We start from the raw sequence: 24162 nt of genomic DNA, 5'->3' as shown, positions 1-24162 counted from the left end.
CTGTCAATTAGTTTGGAACATGGAGGGCACCTTGATTACCATAATCCTTTGGATCTAATTTCCAATATACAGAGAACATGGGGATGGAAAAATAAGCTGAATGACAAACAGCCTAAAGAAGCAACAAGGAAAATAAATCCAGAGGAATCCAGAGGAGAGGACTCCAGCTCAACAATTGGCCTGCTCTCTTCAGAGACCCAGTGCCGTGCAAAATGATTAAGACCTGGAATTAAGATGCCTTTATTTTGAAGTCAGAAACACACATGTTCAATAGACTAGTGGTTACCAGAGGGGAGGGAGGAGAAGAGAGTGGGGAGTTTGGCAGGGAAAAAATTAATTAAAATCATTTCTTCAAAAAAAATAATAATAATAATTATAAAAATAAATTAAAAAATGTCTCTACAGGTTTGAATGTTATGTCAACAATGTAGGGACTATCGCATCTAATTTTCTTTGTGAAAATTAATAAACAAAAACTTCATTTAAAATAAAGCTAGGCACTAGAAGAGAGAATGAAAAAAAGAAACACGCATGTTAGTAATACCTTAAGGTTTGTTCTGACATCCTTCATGAAGGTGAATCTTTTCCACTAGATGAACCATATGGTTCAATTTATAAACCACAGGGGAAATTGTCCTAATGACTTATATGCAACTCGATTTTATCCAAAAATGTTATTATCTGCCTTGACCACCCAATTTTCCCCCAGGAGTTGATTCTGCAAGTTTTCTAGAAACAACTGCACCCTCACATGTACGAGGTTTATATAGGGTAGAAATTTGGCAGAACATGCTAACGCTCTGAAGGCAAATCCCAAAGAAGAGTTAATATTTGAGCTGCTGCAGAGTCTCTGACGCAAATATGCAGCTTCCTAAAGTGACTGCTTTGGAGGACACAAGGCTCATTTAGGAAGCTCTGGATGTGTTTCTTTTAACATCAGATACATTACTTTATCATCATACCTTGTGAGACAGGGCTCAGGGTCTCCAGAGTCCAGGGAAGGGCATGTTGTTCCTTCTGTCTGAATTTTATCCAATTTCATATCCTGGTTGAGTGGCTGTGAATTGGTGAGTTCTTTTTCAGGTTCTGGAGAGACTTAGCCCTGTGTCATCTGGGGTTTTTATTTTTGGGGCTTTACTATTGTAGTAATCAGGATGCTTCTCCAATAGGTTTTGTCCTAACTGCTATTGAAGTTCTTTTTATAGGTCACATAAAATTTTTATTGTTAATAAAGATGTTTTGAGAGGGTCCACCTGTGGTCTATGATCATTGAACATGACTCACCAATGAGTTAATTAAATGGAGAGTGGTCTTACATCATATTGATTTTCTTTTTGCCAGTCATTTTCATGACTCTCATTTTCAGGTTGTAATTTCGGTGTAATCAAAACTGCACTGCTTAAAATTATGTAATTACTTACATTCACCTCAGGTACTACTGCTCATTTACCCCAGCCTACCAAAATTGGTTTAATCATCTTCAGTGTTATTGTTAGGAAGGTGGGTAAACAACATTGGCTATTAGTTCTCATGTACCTGCTGATTAGGTAGTTTTATGGATGTTTTTGGGTTTACTTATTTGATGCTTGCTAAAATGCTCAGGCGGGCTCTGCCTTGGAGTCAGGGACCCACATTTTGTTCTTCTGACCACGCGGTGGATACACAGGGTTCTAGTTCACCCCTCCAGGTGAAAGGTTACAGCCGCTATGGGTCGGTGTCCGGTGGTGAACTGAGAAAATTATCCTAATTAGTGATTCTCAATTTTATTCTTCTCTGAAGCCACACTAGAGGGATGATGTGAGTTTCACACACTCATAGTAGTAAGATCCATTTACCACCGACTGCCGCATAATGAGACTAAATGCTTTGAGCAAACTAGCCACCAGTCCTTCCTTGATTCACAGAACCGCTGGTTTGTATGATGCCATCTTCCTTCCAAAATACTCTGTAACTAGTGCCTCAAGATCTCAAAAGACAGATGTGTTGCTTTTTCTTTTATGGAGATGGACACTTCAATCTTTTGCTTTTCATTCCATGCATAGGGCATTCATTGAATATCCACTTGTCACACAGTACCAAGCACATTTCATTCTTTATGTCTCATCCTCACCATAAAGCCAACAGGTAGGCATTATTATTCTTATTGTACACATGAAAGTGCTATTGAATTTCTAATACAGAGCCAGCTGAACTGCTAGAATCAGATAGTACACTACTGGAGTGGTATTCTCTCTCCTTGCTAGTGGCTTTCTGTTCTATAGGGTAAAGGAAAATCATGAGTTTCCTGACATAGTTAAATAAAAGGTCAAAATTAATCCCAACTATCCTGAAAGTCAGGAACAAAAGTTCAGGTGTCAATTCTGAAATGACTTTCTGTGTTATCTTAGGCAAGTTATGTAACTTCTGGCAATACTAGTTTCTTCCTTGGGAAAATGAGGGCATTAAAGCAGATAATCTTCCAGTTACCAGCTGACTCTAAAACACTATGAGTCTGTGTAAAACCTTGTATATCATTAGGTTATATCTAAATTATTCTACAATCCTTAAACATTCATTTTTTTTTAAGGAGTAAAAGAGAGAAGATAGCTCAGAAAAAGGTCGGTTGGTAGGAAAATACAGGTTTTAAAATGTTTATGGTAATTGAATTATATAGAAATAATTTAGATTTGACTATTTTATAACAATATTTTCATCTTTATAAGAAAATATTGTAATAAGAGTGTTCTGGAGATTCTGGAAGGTTGCTCCTGACACCAAAAGTTTCTCAATTCCTTTATGCGTTTGAAAATTGGAATTCATGCAAATAGAAGTAGTCGTTTGTGTTGGAATAAGTTCATGGTCATCTTAAGGTTTCTTTTTGTAGGTGAAGATTGATGAGGTGCCTATTGTACTGTCTCGAACAAGATCTGAGAATTTAGGCAGAAGAATGTCATTAGCACACTTTTTGGCACTAGTTTAGGTTTAGGGCTTATGGTAATTGGAATATTTCATTTTGTCATCTTGGGCCCTGGTCTGATTTGATCCAGTGTGAAGTTGGGGCTTGAGCAAATATTTGTTCCACAGGGGGATTTGGACTTGAACGGACTTGCTGGTGGCATCCTGCCACCTTGTGGCCAGCCTGTGGACTTCAGCATTGTGCACTGTCCAATAAGTACGCCGGCTACCCTAGGCTGAGCCCCGTTTGAGAAACAATATGTGACAGACATTTCCAGGCTTTGAGATTCCAAGTACGATTCTGTGAATTCTGTTCATTAGAGTCCTTCTGATGATCATCAGATGTTTTCATTGTGCCCTAGACCCAAAGAAGAGTCAGTAATCCTTTCATTGTTTAATAAGAGTGCTCCCATAGCTGATAGATGGCAGAAATGGAGAAAGATTAAGTGCTGAGAATGTCTGATCTTGGTTCTGCTCCTGAATGGATTCTTGCTTCAGGTAAGCCCCAAATCTGGAGTTGAGAGGCCAGGTTCTTCTTGGTTCTGCAGGTAAAACTGTTCATTCTTGGGATGACCAACTTACATTTCTGTCCTTAACTAATCAGTTACAGAGTTTTACCGGAGTCGCTACATGTCTGTTACTGCATGTGGCAACAGCTGTCCAGAAGGCACTATTTTTATCTGCATTTTATAGAAGTACTGAGGTTCAGAGACATTCAGGAACTGGTCCAAGGTCACTCAGGCGGTATGTGATAGAACTGAGACCCAAACCTAAGTAATGAGAGTCCCCATTAAGAACCCCTGGGCCCTGTATCTGTGAAGTGGAGTAATAACACCTACTTTATTACATACAAAGAAGATGTAGGGTCAAAGGCGAGGATAATGAAATGAAAGCTTTTTTTTGTGTGTGACGAAAGAGATCTACCTGGATGTCGGTTGATGTTTTTAAAAATTATCATTATTACGATGATTATGCATGCCGTTGAGATTATTGCTAGTGGCAAGTGAAGCTTTTCTGTTTCCTAAATGGAAGAGAGAAATGACTTCATGGAGAGAAATATCCAGATTGATTTAAAAGTCATTCGTAGTCATTATTACTCATGTTCTATAATCTTTTTCCAATTCACTGTGCAGTTTCAAATGTAGTTGATTCTAATTAGAGATTCCATTTGTGGGAAATGAATTTGTTTGTGAATTCAATATATAAATGAAAAGGTGGCTTTTGACCATCGAGGGTAACAACTAGACCAGTATGATAAAGTTTTGAGATTTTGGCCTGTAGCTAGGCGAATTGAATAGTTCATTTAATTAAAGGAAAAGGAAGAAAGATCTTCAGACATTCTAAAGGATAAAGAGGACTTCATTTTGTGTTCTGTGTTGGTGGGACTTAAAAAACTTTGAGTGACTGGGTGGTATGCAGATATACACTCACCTCTCTACTTTACCAAGGTAATGCAGTATTTTCATCAGAAAAATAAGTAGTGCTTGGGTAAAACCAAACAAACAAAAAGCAACGTACCTGTCTTTCGTCAAAGCCAATGTTAGGTTACAGGGAAGTATACGTTAACAAAACCTAGCCATAAAGTATAAAGGGACCATACTGGAGGCATAGTATATAATTATTTGGTTTAGGTAGTGCGTATTTACCATTCATTTCCCACACACTGCTCTCACAAATAATTCTTTCAACAGGATAAATCCAGAAAGAGACCCAGGTTTAACCAGCAAGTCTTTGGAGGATACGATCCTGCTTGATATGCAGTAGAATCAATGAGGCAGGCATGAGGACTACCAGTAAGCCTCGCATTAGAGATTTTGAGAACATATCTCTTTGTGGCTTCAGGGATTACTGCTTTGCTGCCCCTGGCAAAGGAATGGTGTGTTGGAAACCATTTTGGTTTATTTTATGAGATATAAATTGCTGACATTCACCACTTTGTATTCACAGTTGGAACACATGACCCATAAATTAAATATTTACATTTTTGTTCCCTGTGTTTTATGGATAAGTGCCTTACATAGCTGAATTTTACTCGTTATTTATCTGTATTATATATTTGGAGATATGCAGGGGCTAGATGTAGAAAAATCACACATCAAGTTCCTTCCCTACACACCACACACACACACACACACACACACACACACAATTTTTGAAGGTGAAAATAAGTAATAAAAATAAAGCTTGAATAGAGTATGTGGAAGGGAGGACATATCAGTTCTGCTCATTTCTCATTAATGGTGTTGCTTGTGGTAGACAACTGGGATATATATTGAGTTGGCTTTTTAAACCACCTTCTTATCCTGCTAAGTTCTACCTAGCTAGTATTTGTGGGGGATGGGAGAGGAAACATTCAACCTAGTATATTACATAAACTGGTACACAGGGCAATTTCAACTTATCTACACTTTGATTCTCCCGGCCTGTATTGAAGATCATTGTGAAACACATCGTTTATTTTGTAAGGAAGTTGTTTCAGTCATTGTTTGATTGTATTACATGATGGATATCCTCTTTATAAAGACTCAGGATAAATTAATTTGGAATCAAGAACAGTTGTACTTCTCCTGGCCAATTCAAAAATATAAACCTATGACACTGAGAATTGTGTCCTTAAGGGATTAACCACTAGAAAGCTTGAAACTAAATTTGCAACTCATGCATGGCAAATATAAAAACTTATGGTATGTATTTTTGTGTTAAGTTTATTTCTGACTCTTAGTATGTTTCTCTTTTTTCTCATTTATATTAGTAGCAAGGATTAGGTTTGGCTCTGAGGAATGGAAAACCCCAAATACTAGTGGCTCAAACAAGATGAAAGCTTCATTTTCCCTGAGGTAAAATTCTGGGTAGGTGGTCCAAGTTTGGAATGGCAACTCCATGATCATCAGGAACCCAGATTTCTAATGTGTTGCTCTGGCATCCTCAACACACGCCTTCCAATTCATGGTACAATGTGACTGTGCCTGCTCTCGCCATCATGTCTGCATCCAGTCAGCAGGAAGGAGAATAGGAGAGAAAAGAAATACAAACCAATCCTTCTTTTTAAGTATACTTACTAGAAGTTGCACAGAAAACTTTCATTTATGTCTCATTGATCATAGCTTAATCACATGATTCACCTAGCTATAAAGACAACTGGGAAATGGCGGTAGCCACATAGTTTAGCTAAAGATAAGGAATATTGGTACTGAGAAGGAAAGGGAGATGGGAAACAAGTAGCAGACTGTAGTACCTCTATTTGTAATTTAGATTGTTTAATGGATCTTTGCGAATAACTTTAAAGTCTCTCCATACTGAGGAATGGGCTGTTTTAAGTAAACGAGGAATAAATAAATTTGCGTTTCTTAGGAGGAGAATGGATCTTGGCAACTGTTTCTGTTTGACACAAGTCAGTCTCAGACAGGCTCTTTGACGCCATGGAGTTCTTTCACAGTTTCTGTAGATCCAAATTTGGGTTGCCCAGAGTGTCAACAAAGGAATGACTGGTGAGCTTGGACTCTTCTCTTTATCTCCAAAAGCCTAATGAGCAATATACATTCACCTGAGCTAAGGCTATACAAGGAAGATAAACTTCCTTGATTTGAAATGAATTTTTATCAATGTAGTATCTCAACACTGTTCTCTGCTGATCGGTTGGGCTTATATAAATCTTAGCTAAAAGGGATGAAATCATTATTACTTAATACATGTGATTTGTTAGGCAGAAAAATATCTTTCAAAGAGTGTGACCCTTGGGGCACCATGAGATGGAAGAAAATGACAAAAAGGATCTGGAATAGTAAAATGTTTGGGTGCTACTGGCTAGAATTGTTGTTTTGTCATGAGATTTTCAAGTTATATTGTTACATTGGAGCAGTATTTTTCAAACTTTAGTGTGCCGAAGACCTTAGGAACATCGTTAAAACTGCAGTTACGTGGGCCCTGTCCACAGAGATTCTAATTCCATCATTTAGGGACATCATTTTGACAAGTACTGGACTAGAAGATGCTGATTGCCCAAAGTCAAACATTTCTAAATGGAGTTCATCAAACTTTCCTTCAAAAAAGAAAATGAACAAGTCATTAAAAAAAATACAGAATTTACTTTAAATACTAAATTGTCTAAGTTTCTGAAGGATCCAGCAGTTTTCCTCCCCCTCACAATCTATTTTGTGAAGCATGGCCCTCAGACCAAATGAGCACAATTAAATTCTTGCCCAAATGTTAATGATTTGATGAGAAACTTTTATCACTCTCTTGTACCATGGCAACCAGTGGACACTGATCCCTGTATGTCAGTTTCCAGGTTGGTCACTCTACAGAGTCCTTGTGTCATAGCAACAGGAGAAAGCTGCAGTTGACTTTGTGTGCCCAAATGCCCTGGAAACAGGGCTTTAATTCCAAGCCCTGATTTCTTTTCCGCAGTTTCCAGATGTGAAGCTGTTTGGACTCTGGGAGTTGGGGCCCTGAGAGAAACATGGTGGAAGAAGGGATTCTGGGACATAAGTGATGTTAGTGGCAGATGTGTGTGTAAATTGGAGCTGTCGGCTGGACCAGCAGGAAATAAGAAGTATAAATCTTAGGGGAAGGGAGTGAATCACATTCACAAAGACAGCTTGAGATGTAGGACAGGAGGTGCATTATAAGTTCTTCGCTCTATGTGAACTATCAAGACACTAGGAAAATTAATCATCCTTTGCCTTTGCGTGTTCATGGGGGGTTATGGTAAAATTAAGATTAGAGGGAAAGAGGGATGGTAGCCTTGAGTTTTCTCAACATTTTAACTATAAAAAAATTTCAAACATACAGCAAACTTGAAAGAATTTTATAGTGAAACATACTACTTGGATTCAACTTTATTAACATTTTATTAACATTTTATTGTACCTATTTTATTCCATTTATTCATCTCTATATATCCCTCTATTCCTCCATCAATATATCTTATTTTTTTTGGATAGCTTTGATGTTAATATTCTGACTGTTGTTTTCTTCTTTCTTTCCAATGCTGGCACTTATTACCCGCCTTTTATTTGTCCTCATCCACCCGTAACCATCATCTTCAATGATTACAATAATGAACATGATGCTAGTAACAAAAATAATTACCATTTATGGAACCTACACTATATGACAAGATAACGCTAGCCACTTTTCTTAATTAATATTTCATTATTTGTCTGAATGAGGAGGTAAAATTATCCCTTTTTTAATGATAAGGAAATGTAGTCTTAGAGATGAGTGACTAAACTAGGATTCAAATCTGGTGTCATCTGACATTTTGCCTTGGCAAGCCAGTTTCAGTGGGGAGCAGGGAACAGCCCTTTAGATTTCCTTTCAAACTGGATTAGTGAAAAAATTCACTAAAATCATCTCAAACGTATTATCAAGATAATCGATAATGTAATTTCTTCATGTAAAGAAGTCTTTAGTTCAGATATAATGGAAAGGCTGATCTTTTAACAATCATTATCTGTGAACCCTCTGGGTATCTGCATTTCTTTGCACAAGAGTGAAGTAGGCAATACTTCTCTTTATCATCATTGCTGAAATTCACTGAATTCTTTTATGGGCCAAGCATTCCACACTCAGTTAATTCTTAAGGCTAATTTTCTGAGGGTAGGTACTATAATCTCCATTTTAGAAATCGCAAGGGTGAGAAAGAACCTTTACCTCCACCCTCTTAGGTTCTGTGACTAGGGCCCACAGGTTAAACTAACAAAAGGTAGATTAACAAGAGAAACAGTTTATATCACATACATGTGGGGGCTTCACAAGAAAAAGAAGTGAAAACCCAAAGAAGTGTTTAGACGTGGGAGCTCATATACTATTTTCACAGAGTAATAAGTTATAAAATAACTAGAAAAAGGAAGGGGAGTAAATAATGGGAAGTAAATTGGCAGTAAATTGTGATTCAAGGGGCAGTAAATTGTGGGAAGGTAACTATATGGGGGAAACTAATGGAAGAAAAGAGTTATTTAGTAAGATTTGTTATACAGACCCAAGTTGGTGCCTTCTTCATTGATAAGAGTTGCTTCCAGTGATTGAGTTGTCCTCCTGTTCCTTGTATGAATGGAAATTTTTGCTCTGCTTTTAGAGAGAAAGAAGGAAGGCAGAGAGCTAATTGCTTTCAGCTCGGAACAATTCTTATAACAATGTGTCATCTTTTGGGGTAGCATACTTTGATCCCCTTCAAGATCAAAGAATTGATCCTCACTGGAGCAGACAGGTCGGTGGAACTGAACAGAAAATTTATGTATACGCCAATACATGGAGCTTTGGTATGTAATACAAGTGGCACCTCAAATAAATGGGGAAAATTGAAACTACCAGTGTTCAATAAATGATGTTGGGAAAACTTCTACATGGCAGAAATGCAGCACAAAAAACTAAAAATACAAATGATAATAGGTGGAAAATATTTGCAATTTATATCAGAGACAAAGAGTTATATTCCCTAATAGGTAAATAACACCTACAAATGTCTGAAGAAAAGACAACTTACCCAATAGAGAAAATGGATGAAAGATAAGAATAGACTATTCCTAGAAGAAGAAATGTAAATGGTTTTTAAATATTCAAAAAGATACTCAGCCTCGTTAAACAAGAAAAATGTAAATTAAAACAACACTGAGATGCCATTTTCTTTGCATTTTGCAAAAATCCAAAGTTAATAAAATACTACTCTCTGTGTGTGGCTGGTGAGAATATCAATCAGTCTAATCTCCTTGGAGGGAAATTTGTCAATATCTTTCAAAATTATAAATGCACATGCCCTAAGTTTAAGCAATTCCATTTCTAGAAATTTCTCCTACAAGTATACTCACATGTGTGAAATGACACATGTAGAGGGTATTTACTGAAGCTTTTTTTTTTTTATAATATGGGATATAACAAGTAGAAGACTATGAAATAAATTATAGTAAATCCATATGATATATACAAAAGAATGACATCTTTGTGTAGTGATTTTGAAAGAGCCCTAGAATCTATTATTAAGTGAAAAAGGGCTAGGTACAGAACAGTGTGTATAGTGTGCTGCCACTTGTGAATCAGGGTACAGGGAGCCGACCTCCTCTCCCAGCAAAGGAGAACACATGCTGCTCTCTTGGGTAGCCTGAGGAGATAGGACAAGATTAAGTTCTAGATCTTGCTCTTGATGGTGAAGTTGCTGGCCCTCCCTTAACTAGGTGAACAGGCCCAAGTACAGAGGGACTTATACAATACCGGCTCCTCCCCTGCTGTCTGCATGGGCTGTATCCAACTGCACTGGTGGGAACCATATTTTTTTATTCTTTGTGGACCAAGACTTCTTTCCTTTTGGACAAGGTCTAAGAACAGTCAGGAATTAGCATTCTAACTTACTTTTGTTCTATTTATGCTTGACAAGTCCGTGTTGGCAGTATAAAAGCCCACTGGAAAAAACAAAACAAAACAGAGAAACCACTTTGAGTTCCAATTTTAGAACTAGAACATTCATCTTTAATCAGATGACGATAACATGGTATGTCACTTACCAAGGGTTTTTACAAAGTGGATGTCAGTTGCTACTGCATGAAATCCCACACAAGCCCAGGCTTGCTATCATGTTTCAACTACCTTCTTAGTTGCCAGCAGAATCTAGAATTTTGATTACCGGTAGACTGACTTTCTACTGAAAGTATGTTGTTTATTCAAAGATCATTTGGCTTTGCCCTAAGGCTTAGCATAAGATAAGAAACATTTGGTTGGGAGATAAATTTCTATGTGTCTCTAGCATTTTTTTAATGTCTTGCAAGGAACTAACAATGAATTTGTGCAAAGATTCAACACCAAGAATGTTTACTGCAGATGTGTTAATAACCCTGAAAAATGGGAAACATTCATAATGGCCAATCATAGGAGGTAGGTGAAATTATAGTAGAGTCATATAATGGAATGCTTCGCAGCCATTTGAAAATGATGATGTAGGAAAATATTTAACAACATGCAAAAGTGTTCGTTATATATTAAGGGGAAAAAGTTGGCCTCAAAATGTATCACAATACTGATCGCCGAATGGCTATACCTTACGGGTTATCAGTGCTTATTATATTTTTGTAATGGGATATGGGTAAAGTTTTTATTTCTCCTGAAGATTATGAATATTTTTTTACAACAAATATGATTGATTACTTTTGCAAGAAAGCATCTTATGAAAGCTATTATGAGAAAAGGTAGAGACAAAAATGCCTTGAGTGCTTTTCCCAACCCAGTTGCAGCAGGCTAGCGTAGGGGGTCACCTCCAACCCAAATCTCTGCCGTGTCCTCCCAGGTCCATGTGGACTTTGGCCAGTTGCTGGCGGAACTATCTGGATCTTATTATTGATGTCTGGACAGTCTGTGCTGTCCGCCTGAGCAGAGGCACTTGTAAAATCCTATAACCTGAATAAAATTCCCATCAAGCATATTCCTGATATTATTGGTAAAAGAAAGGAGAGAGCATTTAAGAAATTCATTTTATCTTCAGGTCATCTAGAAGACCACCCTCCCCACCCCTGCCAGTTTTAGATGAAATTTTGATTGAATTATTTCTGAATACTTCAATAGCTTTTGAGAAAGAACTTTCCTGAGTGTCCAGCTGCAGCCTCCTGTGAGCACATGGTGCTCATTTGAGAACTCCAGGATCTGTTGCTATGGAAACAATAGTCAAGTCAGACTAACATGAAGACCTCTCCTGAGGCCCCAAGAGCATACTGTTTCCTTCTATTTGGTTTCATTTGGCTTAAGTAGATGCAGAAACTTTTACTTTCTGGATTACCTGTTTTTCATGACCAGACATTGACGAATACATGGTCAAAGAGAGCAAATAATTCTCAGCTGTTTGAGACGTCCCTCTCATTCAGGGCGGGTTGACTTTTGATGGGTGAATTCTAATGAGAATTAATCTTTGTTTCACACAAATACTTTTAAGAACTGGCCAGCCTTTCCCAAAAATGGGATTACATTTATTATGGCTCCTAAGGAACAAAATTTTCAGCTGATGGATGCTTCTGTACCTTGCAAACTGCTGGAGCCAAAGTCTGTCATGGCACCATCAGCGCTCACCTCGCATGTGTGTCAGGCTTTCCTACAGTATTTTCAAACTGCAAAGTGTTTTCTTACATTCCTTGTATTTTTAAAAATTCATGTTCCTGCACTATAGCCCTATGAGGTCAAATGCTAATGTAACTCTTACTTTTATTGGAGCCTTAGAAAAGCCAAGTGATTTTTCTCAAAACACAGTAAGTACAGTGAAAATGCCATTATGAAGTGTGTAGGAGCAGGCTAATCAACATTTTTTTCAACCAAGAGTGACCTCATGGTGCTCTAGCTTCCTTGTTACTCCCTTTTGAGGCTCAGTTACACTGATCTTCCAGTTTGTGGCCTGAGGGCAACAGTTTTGAAACTCCTTGGGAAAAACAACATGTAAAGTAAAGAGACTCAGAAAGATTATGAGGGAGAGAAAGGGTGATAAGGAGCAAACCCCCATGCAGGTAAACCATGCCTTCTTCACCTTCCAATTTATAATTCCTAAGCTTAAAATATTCTGAAACACCTAAGCAATGTGTGGCAAATAGAAGTTTCTTTTAAAAGCAAATATGCTGCAAAAACTGAAAACAACCTAAATGTCCATCAAGAGTAGAATGGACACATAAATGGTGAAATAGTCATACAATGAAATAATAATCAGCAATATGAACAGAATGACCCACTGGATAAAACTTACATACATTATGGTGAATGAGAAAAGCCAGAGTCAAAAGAATATGTGCTATATGATTCCATTTACATAAGTTCTATCTGAACCTTTTATCTGAACTGATCTATAGGGGAAAGAAATCAGTCAGGCTAACCTGGTAGTATAGCGGGGTGAGATTTCCTGGGAGGGCACTAGGGAACTTTCTAAAGTGAAGAAAATGTGCTCCATCTCTATTGGAGTGATAGTCGCATGGGTATATACATTTGTCAAAACTCATCAAAGTCTACACTTAAAATCTGTGTATTTACCATATGTAAATTATACCTCAGTGAAGAAAAAGTGTATTTTTTAGCTTTTCTCTGTGTGGCATTCTTCTAACTGCTTTACAGATTTATCTTACTTAATTCTCACAAAAACATGGGAGAGGCGATATGTTTATTTGTACTATATAGATGGGAAAACAGAGTGGTTACAAGAATATCTATGGGAATGGAGCTAGTGTCTGGGCCCAGGAGTTGAACTCTGGCTCCAGAATCAAACTTCCAAGCCTGCCAGAAGTAGCAACCGGCTAGTTGTTTTCCATTTCCTATAAGAGCTTTTCTAAGTATCATAGCAGAACAATTGCTCATATAAGCAGAAAGAATCTGGTTACTTAAATATGCCTATTTATGTTGGGAGTTTGGATCCATTTAGCTTCCACATAAACAACATTACTAAATTGCAGACTGGCCTTGCAGATTATCAGGAAGGCCAGTCTCCTGAACATTGTTTGCTAATCAACTGTACAACAACACAGCTAATGTAAGACAAGCAAAATCATGTGCCTGACATTGCCAAGAAATTAAGGCAAAAGTGATTCAGGCATTGGGCTTGAAAGAAGACTATCTACTCCAGTTTGATAGTTATAACTTATTGTATTATCTATAGAGAACAATTATCAGTGACATCAAAGTGTTAAGTGTGGCCAAATACAGGAGAATGAGATTGAGGTGAGAGAAAATTTCTAGTTTGTCAGTTATATACTTGCATATCATTTGCAATTTTTATGAGTATGCATTTTTTATGAGATTTTTAACAGTGACCCAATTAACTGTTTCTGCTTATGTGACAGTTAGCCATTTTACAATATTCATTCATTCGTTCATTCATTCATTGAATAAACACCAAATGTCTACCAGATGCCAGATACTAGATACTGAAGACACATAGGATTTAGCAGTCTCGTGGTCAGTAATGCAGGCAAACAATTATGGAATGAGGTAGGTACTCTACAGTTGATGGGATTTTGATTAGATCAAGAAATACTGCCCCAACTCTGCTTTTAGCCATGGGTTTAGTGGCTTTATATGACTGGGGGTGGGGGTGGCATAAGAGTTAAAGCATTTCTGAATGGCCTAAGGATTTACAATCCTCTTCTTTATGAATATTACCAGAAGCATGCCCAGTACCTGGAAGATACAGGGCTGATTCTATATGTCGACATGACTTTGTGAAGATAGCAGTTTTTTTCTAATCCTGGTTTCTCATGGTAAAATGGTTGTTTGTCAGTTGCCGGAGGGCTAAATTTCAAGGCTGTCATTTGGGTGCTTTTCTCTGTTCCATGGCTACAGGCCATATCCTCCTCAATATCAGTCACTGTCTTCCCATTTTGAAAAAGGCCTAAGGGGTAAGAGAGGCTGACTTGGTGCAGATTCATTGTTTATTTTCTAGAGTCTTTGGAAATGAAAATACCAAGTAGCCCAGTAATGACCAGGATTGAAATTATTCATTCTACATCCAGGGGGATGTCATATTGCCTTTGTAATATAAAAGAAAACATAATTATTATCATAAGCTTGTGCTGTCTTTAGATCCAGAAAAAGAATTGGTAGGTGTATACTTTCCTTTCTGCTTGAGCTTAAGACAAAGTTGTTTTTTAAAAAAATTAATTAACAGGTTGTAAAAAGTAGCTATTTTCAGGACCATATGGTTCATTAGCACCACATGGTGCGCCTGTACCAGACACCTCGTCCTTAAGTCCTGTGTTCCTGCCTGTTTAAAATTTGAATGATTGCCTCCCTTTCCCCTGCTCTAGTACGTTCAGGGTAGTTTAATCCTTCCTGGCACACTATGTCCTTCAATACCTTCTTTATAAGCATGCCTGATTTCAGAATCGTTCTGTAATTGGGAGTCAGCCTCACTGGGCAAGTGCACGTCTTAAACCCTTCACAGTGGCCTACCAGCCCAATTAAACTACAGAAATATAAAAGCAATTAGTTGAGAGCATTTGCAAAATACATGCATGTTAGGAATTTGTGTAGTTACAGAGACTTTGCCACTCAGATCTAATTGCTTGGATGTGCTGATTTTACCAATGGAAAAAAAAATCAAAGAAAATTCTGCATATTCCATGACTCAGTCTATTCTTGGCTGAGACCCTGAGGCCTCTATAGGGTGAAAGAATTTGTTTATAATCAGTTTCTGTATTGGGGAAGGAAATTTCTGGCACCCCCGCACCCTTGCAAACTGATGGACACCAACAAGGAGAATAATAAGCAGTAAAGTGAACTTCCATCTTCATTGAAATTAGGACACATTCACAACTAGACTCATATTAGTGTGTTTGCAAAAGGGCTTTCAGGTTAGTGAAAACTGTACCAATGTGAAGATACGCTTAAAAAGAAGGCCGAGGGCTTCAAATTTCATGGGCAGACTAGACATAATTCAGAATTCTTCAAAATAGATGTCACAGCCTTCACTTGAAACAACATCAGGGTGCATAGGCTGACAGCAACATGCTGTGACCTCAGACGACTGAGCAAACATGTAAAAAACATAGATACACCATCTTAGAAGACTATAGGTGGTAGGTGGAGGATAAATTGGGGGGAACAAATAGCCCTTCAGGTTCTATATCTGCTAAAGAAGAGTGAAGATGTCACCACGCACTAAAAACCTCTACTAAGTGATTTCACTGGGAGCGTGTAGCCCATTGTCTCATTACATAGAATGAGACGTATACACACATGCACACACATAATGGCAAGGAAGGGAAGGACAGAGATAGAACTACATATAATGACTTACAGAAATTTCCAAGGGATATTGCTAAGTGAGAAGAAGTTGAAGGTGATATGTAAATAGACTCATTCTATTTGTATAGAAACAATAAACCTCTCACATTCTTTTATGTTTACATGTGGTAGTAACAATAACGATTTCAGGGGTGTGGTACTGGAAAGAGCTAGGGTCAACCATGTGAGGAGAAAGGTGTGTGTATGTGTGTGTGTGTGTGTATACGGTTGGTTGCCGACTTACCACGGTTTACTTATGATCTTTTTACTTTGCCATGATGTCAAAGCGGTATACACTCAGTAGAAACGCTACTTTAAATTTTGAATTTAATCTTTTTCTGGTCTGGTGGTAAGATACTCGTGACATTAGGCAGTGGCAGTGAGCCGCAGCTCCTGGTGAGCCACATGATCTCAAGAGTAAACAACTGATACTATAAAGTGTACTGTGTTGCCAGCATTTTTTGGATATTGTATTTGGTGTTTTTACATCTCATGTCTACAAAATGCCTATCTGTGTCTCCTGCTTCTGATGCGAAAAAGATGAAGGCAAATACTCTTTAGATAAAACTAAAGATAATTACCCAGCTGTAGGCTAATGTAACAGTGTTCTGAGCACATTTAAGGTAGACTAGACTAAGCTATGATGTTTGGTAGGTTAAGTATATTAAATGCATTTTCAACTTATAATATTTTCAACTTATGATGAGTTGAAAATATCATCATTTTTAAATTATAAATTGATACTACTTTTTATAATTTGAAAAAGAAAAATGCTTAAAAAACAGGGCAGTAATTGTTTTCCTTGAATAAAAGAGCTCAGACAAGAGCTAAGAGCTACAAACATCCAAGAAATAGTAATGGCAACAGACAGAATTTGAAAATTAGTTCATCAGAGGGGCATACTAGAAACAGCAAGAAATTCTCTTAGATTCTTAAAAGTAAAACAAAATAGAAAAATGCAAAGAATTAAAAAGAGAAAAAAAAGAAAAATAAGACCCATAGCAGATAAAGAACATATGAATAATTAGCATCTCTGACACACTAAGCCAAAGGCTTTTATGAAGGCCAACACAAGAACATAAAGAATAGAAGGAAAAGACATATAAATATGTTTTCATAAAATAAAATCCATATATTAAAGGGGCACATTGAGTTCCAAGAAACGTTTGATACAAATGACCAATAACTAGAAGTATTCTGGTATGTTATATCTCAGAGATAAAAGATCCTTTGGGCATTTAGCTTGCTCCTTCACCACCACCACCACCACCACCACCACCACCACCACCACCACCACCACACACACACACACACGAAAGTGAACTATTTACACATAGATTTTTTAAAATTCCTCTTGCATATGCACAAAAAGGAAAATATAAATTTAAGGTATTTCAAAACCCTTTTCCCATTCTTCCATGCGAATCACAATTTGTGTTTGTGCTTTCTCAACAAACTGGCCTTTATGGTATGAAGAGCTTTGGTATTGAGCATTTCATTAAAGAGCACCCCACCATTGTCTCTAGAAGTTTCTTCTGAGACACATTAAGTCTCAGAACCCATTAAGGAAGCAAGTTTGATGATGATGCTTTCCTGGTCAGTGGACGTATCAATGGAAGGTTTTCAGATCTCTACCAGGACTTATTTTTCTTCCTCGAGTGGTCCTTACATGGCTTTTTGACTTAAGTGTAGTGTCAGTTTCCAGTCCTGTATCTAGGAATGTAACCAAATTTGCACATGAATAGGCGTATAGTTATCCTCTATAACTGATTGACTCCTTGAAGGGAGACGTGAATATTATGCATCCATGTGGTCTATCATATTATTTCTTCAAAATATTCACTATCCCTCCCTATGACAGGATAGTTCATCCGTGGCCATTGACATTAGCCTTGCCACATGATTAGCTTTGGATAATGGAATATAGTAGAAGTGAAAGGTGCCACTTCCTAGCAGAATTTTTAAGAGACATCATGTGGTCCTCACCTTTCTTTTCCCTCTCTCATAAGACGAACATGCCCCACATAAGGCCTGCTCCTTTAGCCTGGGTCCTGGAAATGAAGACAATGTGAAGTATGGCCAAAATTGACCCTCAATAAACATATGTGAGTGAAAAATGAACTTGTAAGCCACTGAGAGTTTTGGCTTATTTGTTACTGCAGCACAGTTTAACTTAAGTTGACTGGTATAACTGTCCAACCACGCAGGATTTAAAACCTAGTTTTGGGATAGTCTATGCACTCTCCTTAAGGACTCCTGATTCTTCAGGACTTCCTCAGAGCAGGCAATGAGGGAGTTCTTCATGTAAGAGTCAAGTTTAGGCAATTTCGGGTCAGCCAGGGTGAACGCAGAATGTCCTCACCTAAGATGTTTTTAAAACAAGCCACTCTGGACCACTTAGAGATTTGCACTAAGTGGCTGTGGCTGAGTCATGGCACAGTTGTTGTGAGCTATCATTTATACCTGTATTCTGGTTAAATGCCCTGAAATTCTAAGGTTAGAAAACATTTTTGGGACACCATAGTAGTTCTCAGTGGGGAAGGGGCTGGGTTGGGGAGGAAGATTCTGTCGATCTGAAGGGTTCAGTTCTATTTTTCTTCTTTCCAATTAAAGCTGATTTCATGATGGAAATACCAATCCATGGAGAATAGCTTTTTTTTTTCTTCTCCCCAACGCAGGAAAATCAGCACCTATACTTAGAGTTCTGTTGGAGAAGTGGCTGAACTCAGAATGTATTAGGAATCCAACTGCAGTTCAGTGTTGATGGACTCAACAACTGGCAGCAGTTTTTCCAAGAATACAAGCTGTGGTTTCCTCCTGGGATGACCTGGCCGGGACCGTTGACAACAGAGCTAGTGGAAAGTAGAATTACACAGTTAGTTGAGCCTTAGAAGATAGAAACAGTAGATGAGAAGATGACACATTAAAAATTAGCATAGGGTGGGAAGATGATTTACCCCCTCACATTCTGGTTAGAGAGAGTTAAGGACAGAGGCACTAGAGAATTAGTTTTGACCCTCAAATCCTATTTGGCCTTAAGGGCTTCTCCTAGTTTCTCCAGAATAAGCAAAGGATTGAATCAGCCCTTGTAGAACACTTGTACATTAAGAAGGGCAGGTCAGGTGGGGATATTCATTATGTGACTGACTCTGTAGAGTCAACAGAAACTGTACAGGGTGGGTGTGGCTGGCATGGATCACTGGTGGCACCTCATCCACCATAGCCCATCACCATGTTGCCAGGACAGTCTGCATTGCTTGATCCCCTTGAAAGGGAGGCAGTACCTAGTAACTGATATGGGGTACTAGCTAAGGGCATGGACTCTATGGGCAGAAATTTTCTTAGGTCTTTCTGTCTTGATTGTGTGTGTACTCATTTTGCTTCAGTAAGTGACATAGCCTCTCCAAGCCCTGATTTTATCTAATGTTTAACAAAGCAAGAGTGTCTTACTTATACGGTGGTTGCAAAGTTTAAGTGAGCTTATTCATGCACAGCGACTAATACACAGCTGGGGACATGTTAAATGCTTGAGCAACACTGGCTAGTGTTATGACTCCTGGTCTTAGTGAAAAAAAGTCAAAATGAGAGGTGGTTAGAATTGCCACACACGTTCTTATATTTAAGTAAAGTAAGTGTTACAAAATTATAAAAATAAGTGGATGGGGGCTTTAATGGATATAAAGAAATTATAATTAAGAATACAATACCTGTTCAATAGACTCTGGCAACAAGATACTACATTGGTTGTATTTCTAGGTAAACTGGAGTTGAAGGCATTCTCTAAAATGTGATGGCAGTTGATGTCTACAGGGGTGCCAGACAGTAGGCCTGGAAGTAGAACAGAGTACCAGTGATTTTATTAATTAACAAAGAGTTTCTCCACCATATTCCACACATTTTACTTTATAATATCCAATGGCAGCTCTGCCTCTCAGCTTTCTGCAGCAGTAGTTTGCTGTGTGTGCAGGTCGGATGCACTGCCCCACTGAAAGCTGCCATCCTGTGGGCACAGGGAGATAGGACTCAAAGGACAGGATACAGTACCTGCGATGCAGGCTGTCATGAAGCAGGCTATGGTCCCTGAAATCAGTGCTCTCACTGCCCCTGAAGTGATGTCACGCTTTCTGGAAGGAGCCATGGATGCTGGGAAACATGGAAGCAAGCATAAGAGATTACTATTGAGGCTATTGATTAATTCCAAATTCCTAGCCTCTGAGAGTTATTCTGGGGTTGGAGCATCAGCTAAGTTGACTTAAAAAAAAAAAACAAACCCAAAAACAAAAACAAAACTTAGCTGGGAAGTTCAAGGTTCAAGATCTTAGTGATGAGCTCCATATCCAGAGAAGTTCTCTGGTATGTGGGGAAGGAAAGAAGTTTGTCTGCACAAAGAAACAAGTCCTCAGTTTTATCCAAAAAGCTCCTAATATGTTGGGGTATGGCAAGGCAAATGGGTTGCATGGAAGGATTGTCAATATTTGCAACTCATCCATAACCATCTACTTTCTATGCTCACGGCAGACATAACAATTTAATCATAGCATTTTCCTACTGAACTTCCACTGGACCTCAGAATCCTTCTCCAGGTGGCCATTATAAATCTCTTGAAATTGGCATGCAAAGTGAAACCTATGTGTCATCTCTGGGTGGAGAAGAACCTGTTCATTTGAGGAAATTCTTCCTCAGGTTAGCTTGAGTATACACAGGAAACCCTCATTGTAGAGCAGGAATAAAAAAAAATTGACCCTAAGGGATTTACTGCTGTTGCAGGGCCCCTTTTTACCCCTCTGACATGAATAATATTAGAGCAAAGTGGAGATCTGAAGCATGTTTACATCACATCTGTTGTTGAATATTCTTTTCACTTACTGAGTGCGCCGATCGCTATTCCTAGGGAACTGATATTGGCAAAGCCACAGAGAGCATAAGTGGCAATTGTCTCAGAACGGATCTGTGAATAAGCAAAAACACACAGACATATACATGGGGTGACCCAGCTTATAAATCTGACATCCTAACTAGGCTTCCTATTGTGACTATGGAATTAATATTGACAAATAAATGTACAATGCATGGTGCCCAACACTCATTGCTTCCTGGACTCTTTTTCCCATCTCCCCTTGAATTTCAAGGGAAGGATAGGGGTTGTGTGGATTCGGAGATTCTCTGAATTGGGATTGGTTGTCTTGGCCTCTACAAATTGCTACTTTCTACACAATGATAACTTCTAATATTCAATAGGATCTGGCCACCCGTTACAATGTGCCAGGCACAGTATTAGCTGCTGAAGATACAATATTGGTCCCAGAAAACATTCACATTACATTTATTTGACGAGAGACATTTGCAATGTATGAAGAACTGTTATAACTCAGTAGTAAGAAGATAAGTACCCAATAAAAAACAGATAAAGAGATTTCGCAAAAGACACATGAATGGCTAACAAGCACATGAGATGTTCAACATCATTAATCATCAGGGAAATGAAAATTAAAACAATGAGATACCACTACACATCCACTAAAATGGCTAAAAAGATGGACCATAGCAAGTGTTGGCAAGGATGTAGAGCAATTAACGCTATACATTGTGGTGGGAATGTAAGCTGACACAGCCTGTTTATAAAATACAAACATACTTGGCAGTTTCTTATCAAATTAACATACACTGCCTGTATGGTCCAGCAACCACCCTCCTAGGAATTCTCCCAAGAGAAATAAAAACAAATGCCTACAAGAAAACTAGATGTGAATATTTATAGTAGCTTTATTCATAATAGCCCCAAGCTGGAAATAACCCAAATGTCCTTCAACAGGCAAATGGACATTGTGATAACCATAAAATAGAATACTGCTCTGTAATAAAAAGGAAAATAACTAATATATGCAATAACATGAATGCTAAGTAAATCCATTTATACAAAATTCTAGAACAAGAAAAAGTAACCTACAGTAAAAGATAGATCATTTGCTACCTGGATCTGGGGAGGGGGTTGTTGGCTACAATGAGACTTGAGGGAAATTTTCTGGGAGTGATGGAAATGTTCTATATCTTGATTGTGGTCGTTGTTACACAGGTGACGCATTTGTCAAAATTCGTGTACACCCAAAATAGGCCTTTTTGTATGAAATTATACTTCAGTAAAAAAGGTATAATTTAAAAGGAATTATCCTAGGAAAAGGGAAGCTCACAGATATCACAGTAGTTCCTCTCAGTCTGGCTGTGGTATATGCTGGCCTTTCTTTGTTCCTCAGCTCTGACTATCCCGTAGGAATATTAGGTTGCCTCTTAGAAGAGAATTAAGATCCTTCTCACAGGGCAGGGAGAAGATGGAAGGTGAACTTGTAAAACCATGAATATGGCCCTCTATATATATTCTCATAGTCAAGAGGCGCTGCTCAGGCCAGATAATTCTTTCTCTGGTTGAGGGAGTGACTGTAGGAGGCTCAGAGGATTCAGTGGACTTTGTTTTTCACCATAAGCATATCCAATCCGGTAAAGGCACCCACACAATTGAGGTAATAATTTTCTTCTCAAAATCCTGAAAAATCTATGATTTGGTTCAAAGAACAAACCAGGTCAATGCTACATTCAAAGTAGTGGTGCCTTTTTTTTTACTAACTGGAATTTTTAAAGCTCACATTCAAGACTCAAGTGGTCGTGGTAAGTTTTTATTGATTATAAGGCCCCTCTCCTTTTTCATGGTTTCTGAGAGCCCCTTTGTTGATTTTCAGTCAGTGTGCATATAGCAGGCAGGAAAAATATTTCAAGTATTCGAGCAGTCCACTGTTTCTGAAAAAGCTCGTTCTCATCCCCTGCTCTCTCTAGTGTGCTTCATTTAGTTCAATTGGTTCAAATCAGGCAAGCCTATTAAGAGACTGTGGGGAGGGAGATGGCATAAAGCACTTGAGATTCCTCTTTCCCTTTTCTGGGGAGCCGTGGAGAGGGGACACACAGATGTGGCCATGTAGGGTTTTATAATAAGAGGAAAAGAAGGCTGGGGTGATTCCACTTGGCCTTTTCCCGTAAATGTGTAAAATTACATGATGGAAGGACCTGCACTGCACTAGGAAATTAATAATACGTTCTACAGCTCTCCTTGCACAAGAGCAAAAGTGCCGTACATACAAGGACAATGGTTGTAGCACTACCTCCAATAGCAAAAAACTGGTCGTAGTGTTGTCAACAACTGGTTAAAATAAATTACAATGTGCTCATAAAATAGAGTACTATGTCTCAGACGCTGACATGGCAAGGCATATGTCATTAAGTGCAAAGAGCAAGGTTAAGAACAGTGAGCATAACATGGTACATGGAGAGGGGCTGAGTGGCAGAGAAATAAGGAGGATGACTTACTTTCCCTCTACATCTTTTTATACCTTTTGAATTCTGTATCGTGCTATGTGTCACTTGTAAACAAACAGTTATTATCATTAAGGAAGAGAACATGATAGAGCAATAAAGAGCTCATCCTGGGTATGTAGGTACAATTTATCTTAGATGGAAGTCAGCAGTGGGCATAATTCAATGGATCGCACTGGAGTTTTGCCTCTGTACCCAGATTGCACACTCCAGTTATGTGATACCTTTTCTAGAGACGGTTGGGACACCATCACCACTTCTTGGTTGGTAAATAAGAAACTGCAGGGACTCATCCCCATTTTGTTGACTGGAAATAAGAAATCTAGAAAAATAAAAATACTTTTCCTATTGCGACTCAACACTAGTAGAAGCCATTGAGCTTATATTTCCAAATGTCCTCTGTGTGGCTGTCTGTGGCTGGACTCATCCCCAGTCCAAATCATCTCAACCATTCTTGTCTTCATCCTCTTAATAACCTGCTCACAAAACTGCTTAGCACTGCCGGAACTGTGAGCTTGCTTTGCTCACTAACAAAACCACTTTTCTCCTGGCAGCTGGCAGTGGGGATGGAAAACATTTCACTTAATCTAGCCTATTGTTTACTTTTGGCAGAGAAGTAAGGTGGTTAGTGGTGGCATCCAAACAATGAGGACATGGGCCAATCTCCACTGTGCAGTCAGTTGAAGAATGAACATTTGAAAAACAGGAGACCTACAGAACCACTGTTCATATCAGATATGTGGGTCAAAATGCCCCGATCATAAAATACAAATCAGTACTCTCCCAGAGTATGCTGTCATATCTGTGTAATATATAGGAGTAAATTTGCATGTTTGGCCTTCGGGAGGCTGGGAGAGATGGTGGTGGTGTTCAGAGGTGGTAATTCTCAATTAGAACCTTGGGTAGCATGCTTTTCCTCCCCTTTCCTTTTAAAGCCAAATATGTACCTAGAACATTAATTCCAAATGGATTGTTTCAGTGAATAATGGTGGTGGTCAGAAATGTTCACCATTTCCCTAAGAGTTTCCATGTGCAACAATTCTGTTCTTTAGGAAAGTAAAAATTGGAGACTCAGCTGCAAACATGGCTTAAGTAATGGCCTCATCTGAATTCCTTTATTCTATCTAGACCAAA

General features: G+C 38.4%; 2 protein-coding genes across 9 annotated transcripts in view; one reads left to right on the top strand and one right to left on the bottom strand.

Annotated features, from left to right (window-relative positions):
• RMI1 (RecQ mediated genome instability 1) overlaps window positions 1-24162 on the top strand; it is a 226723-nt gene that overhangs the window by 171838 nt on the left and 30723 nt on the right. The window contains exon 10 of one of the 7 annotated variants that reach the window (XR_005655578.1): window positions 3297-3467. The exons of 5 other annotated variants lie outside the window; for them this stretch is intronic. The gene's annotated coding sequence lies outside the window, so the exon portion shown is untranslated. Of the gene's footprint in view, window positions 1-72; window positions 101-3296; window positions 3468-24162 lie in introns of those variants that run through there. One more of the 7 variants, XR_005655577.1, reaches the window with a different exon arrangement.
• Window positions 18355-24162, bottom strand: part of SLC28A3 (solute carrier family 28 member 3) — a 46363-nt gene continuing 40555 nt past the window's right edge. For both annotated transcript variants that reach the window (XM_039875650.1, XM_039875649.1), the window contains exons 15-18: window positions 20536-20617; window positions 19714-19812; window positions 19377-19497; window positions 18355-18521 (exon numbers count right to left, since the gene is read on the bottom strand). In XM_039875650.1, the coding sequence (XP_039731584.1) occupies window positions 18395-18521; window positions 19377-19497; window positions 19714-19812; window positions 20536-20617 (429 nt within the window). In that variant the 3' untranslated portion in view covers window positions 18355-18394. The remainder of the gene's footprint in view (window positions 18522-19376; window positions 19498-19713; window positions 19813-20535; window positions 20618-24162) is intronic.

The sequence above is a fragment of the Pteropus medius genome, unplaced genomic scaffold (assembly GCF_902729225.1).
Source record: "Pteropus medius unplaced genomic scaffold, Ma_sr-lr_union100, whole genome shotgun sequence".
Taxonomy (NCBI): domain Eukaryota; kingdom Metazoa; phylum Chordata; class Mammalia; order Chiroptera; family Pteropodidae; genus Pteropus; species Pteropus medius.
This window is presented reverse-complemented; position numbering and strand designations above follow the sequence as displayed.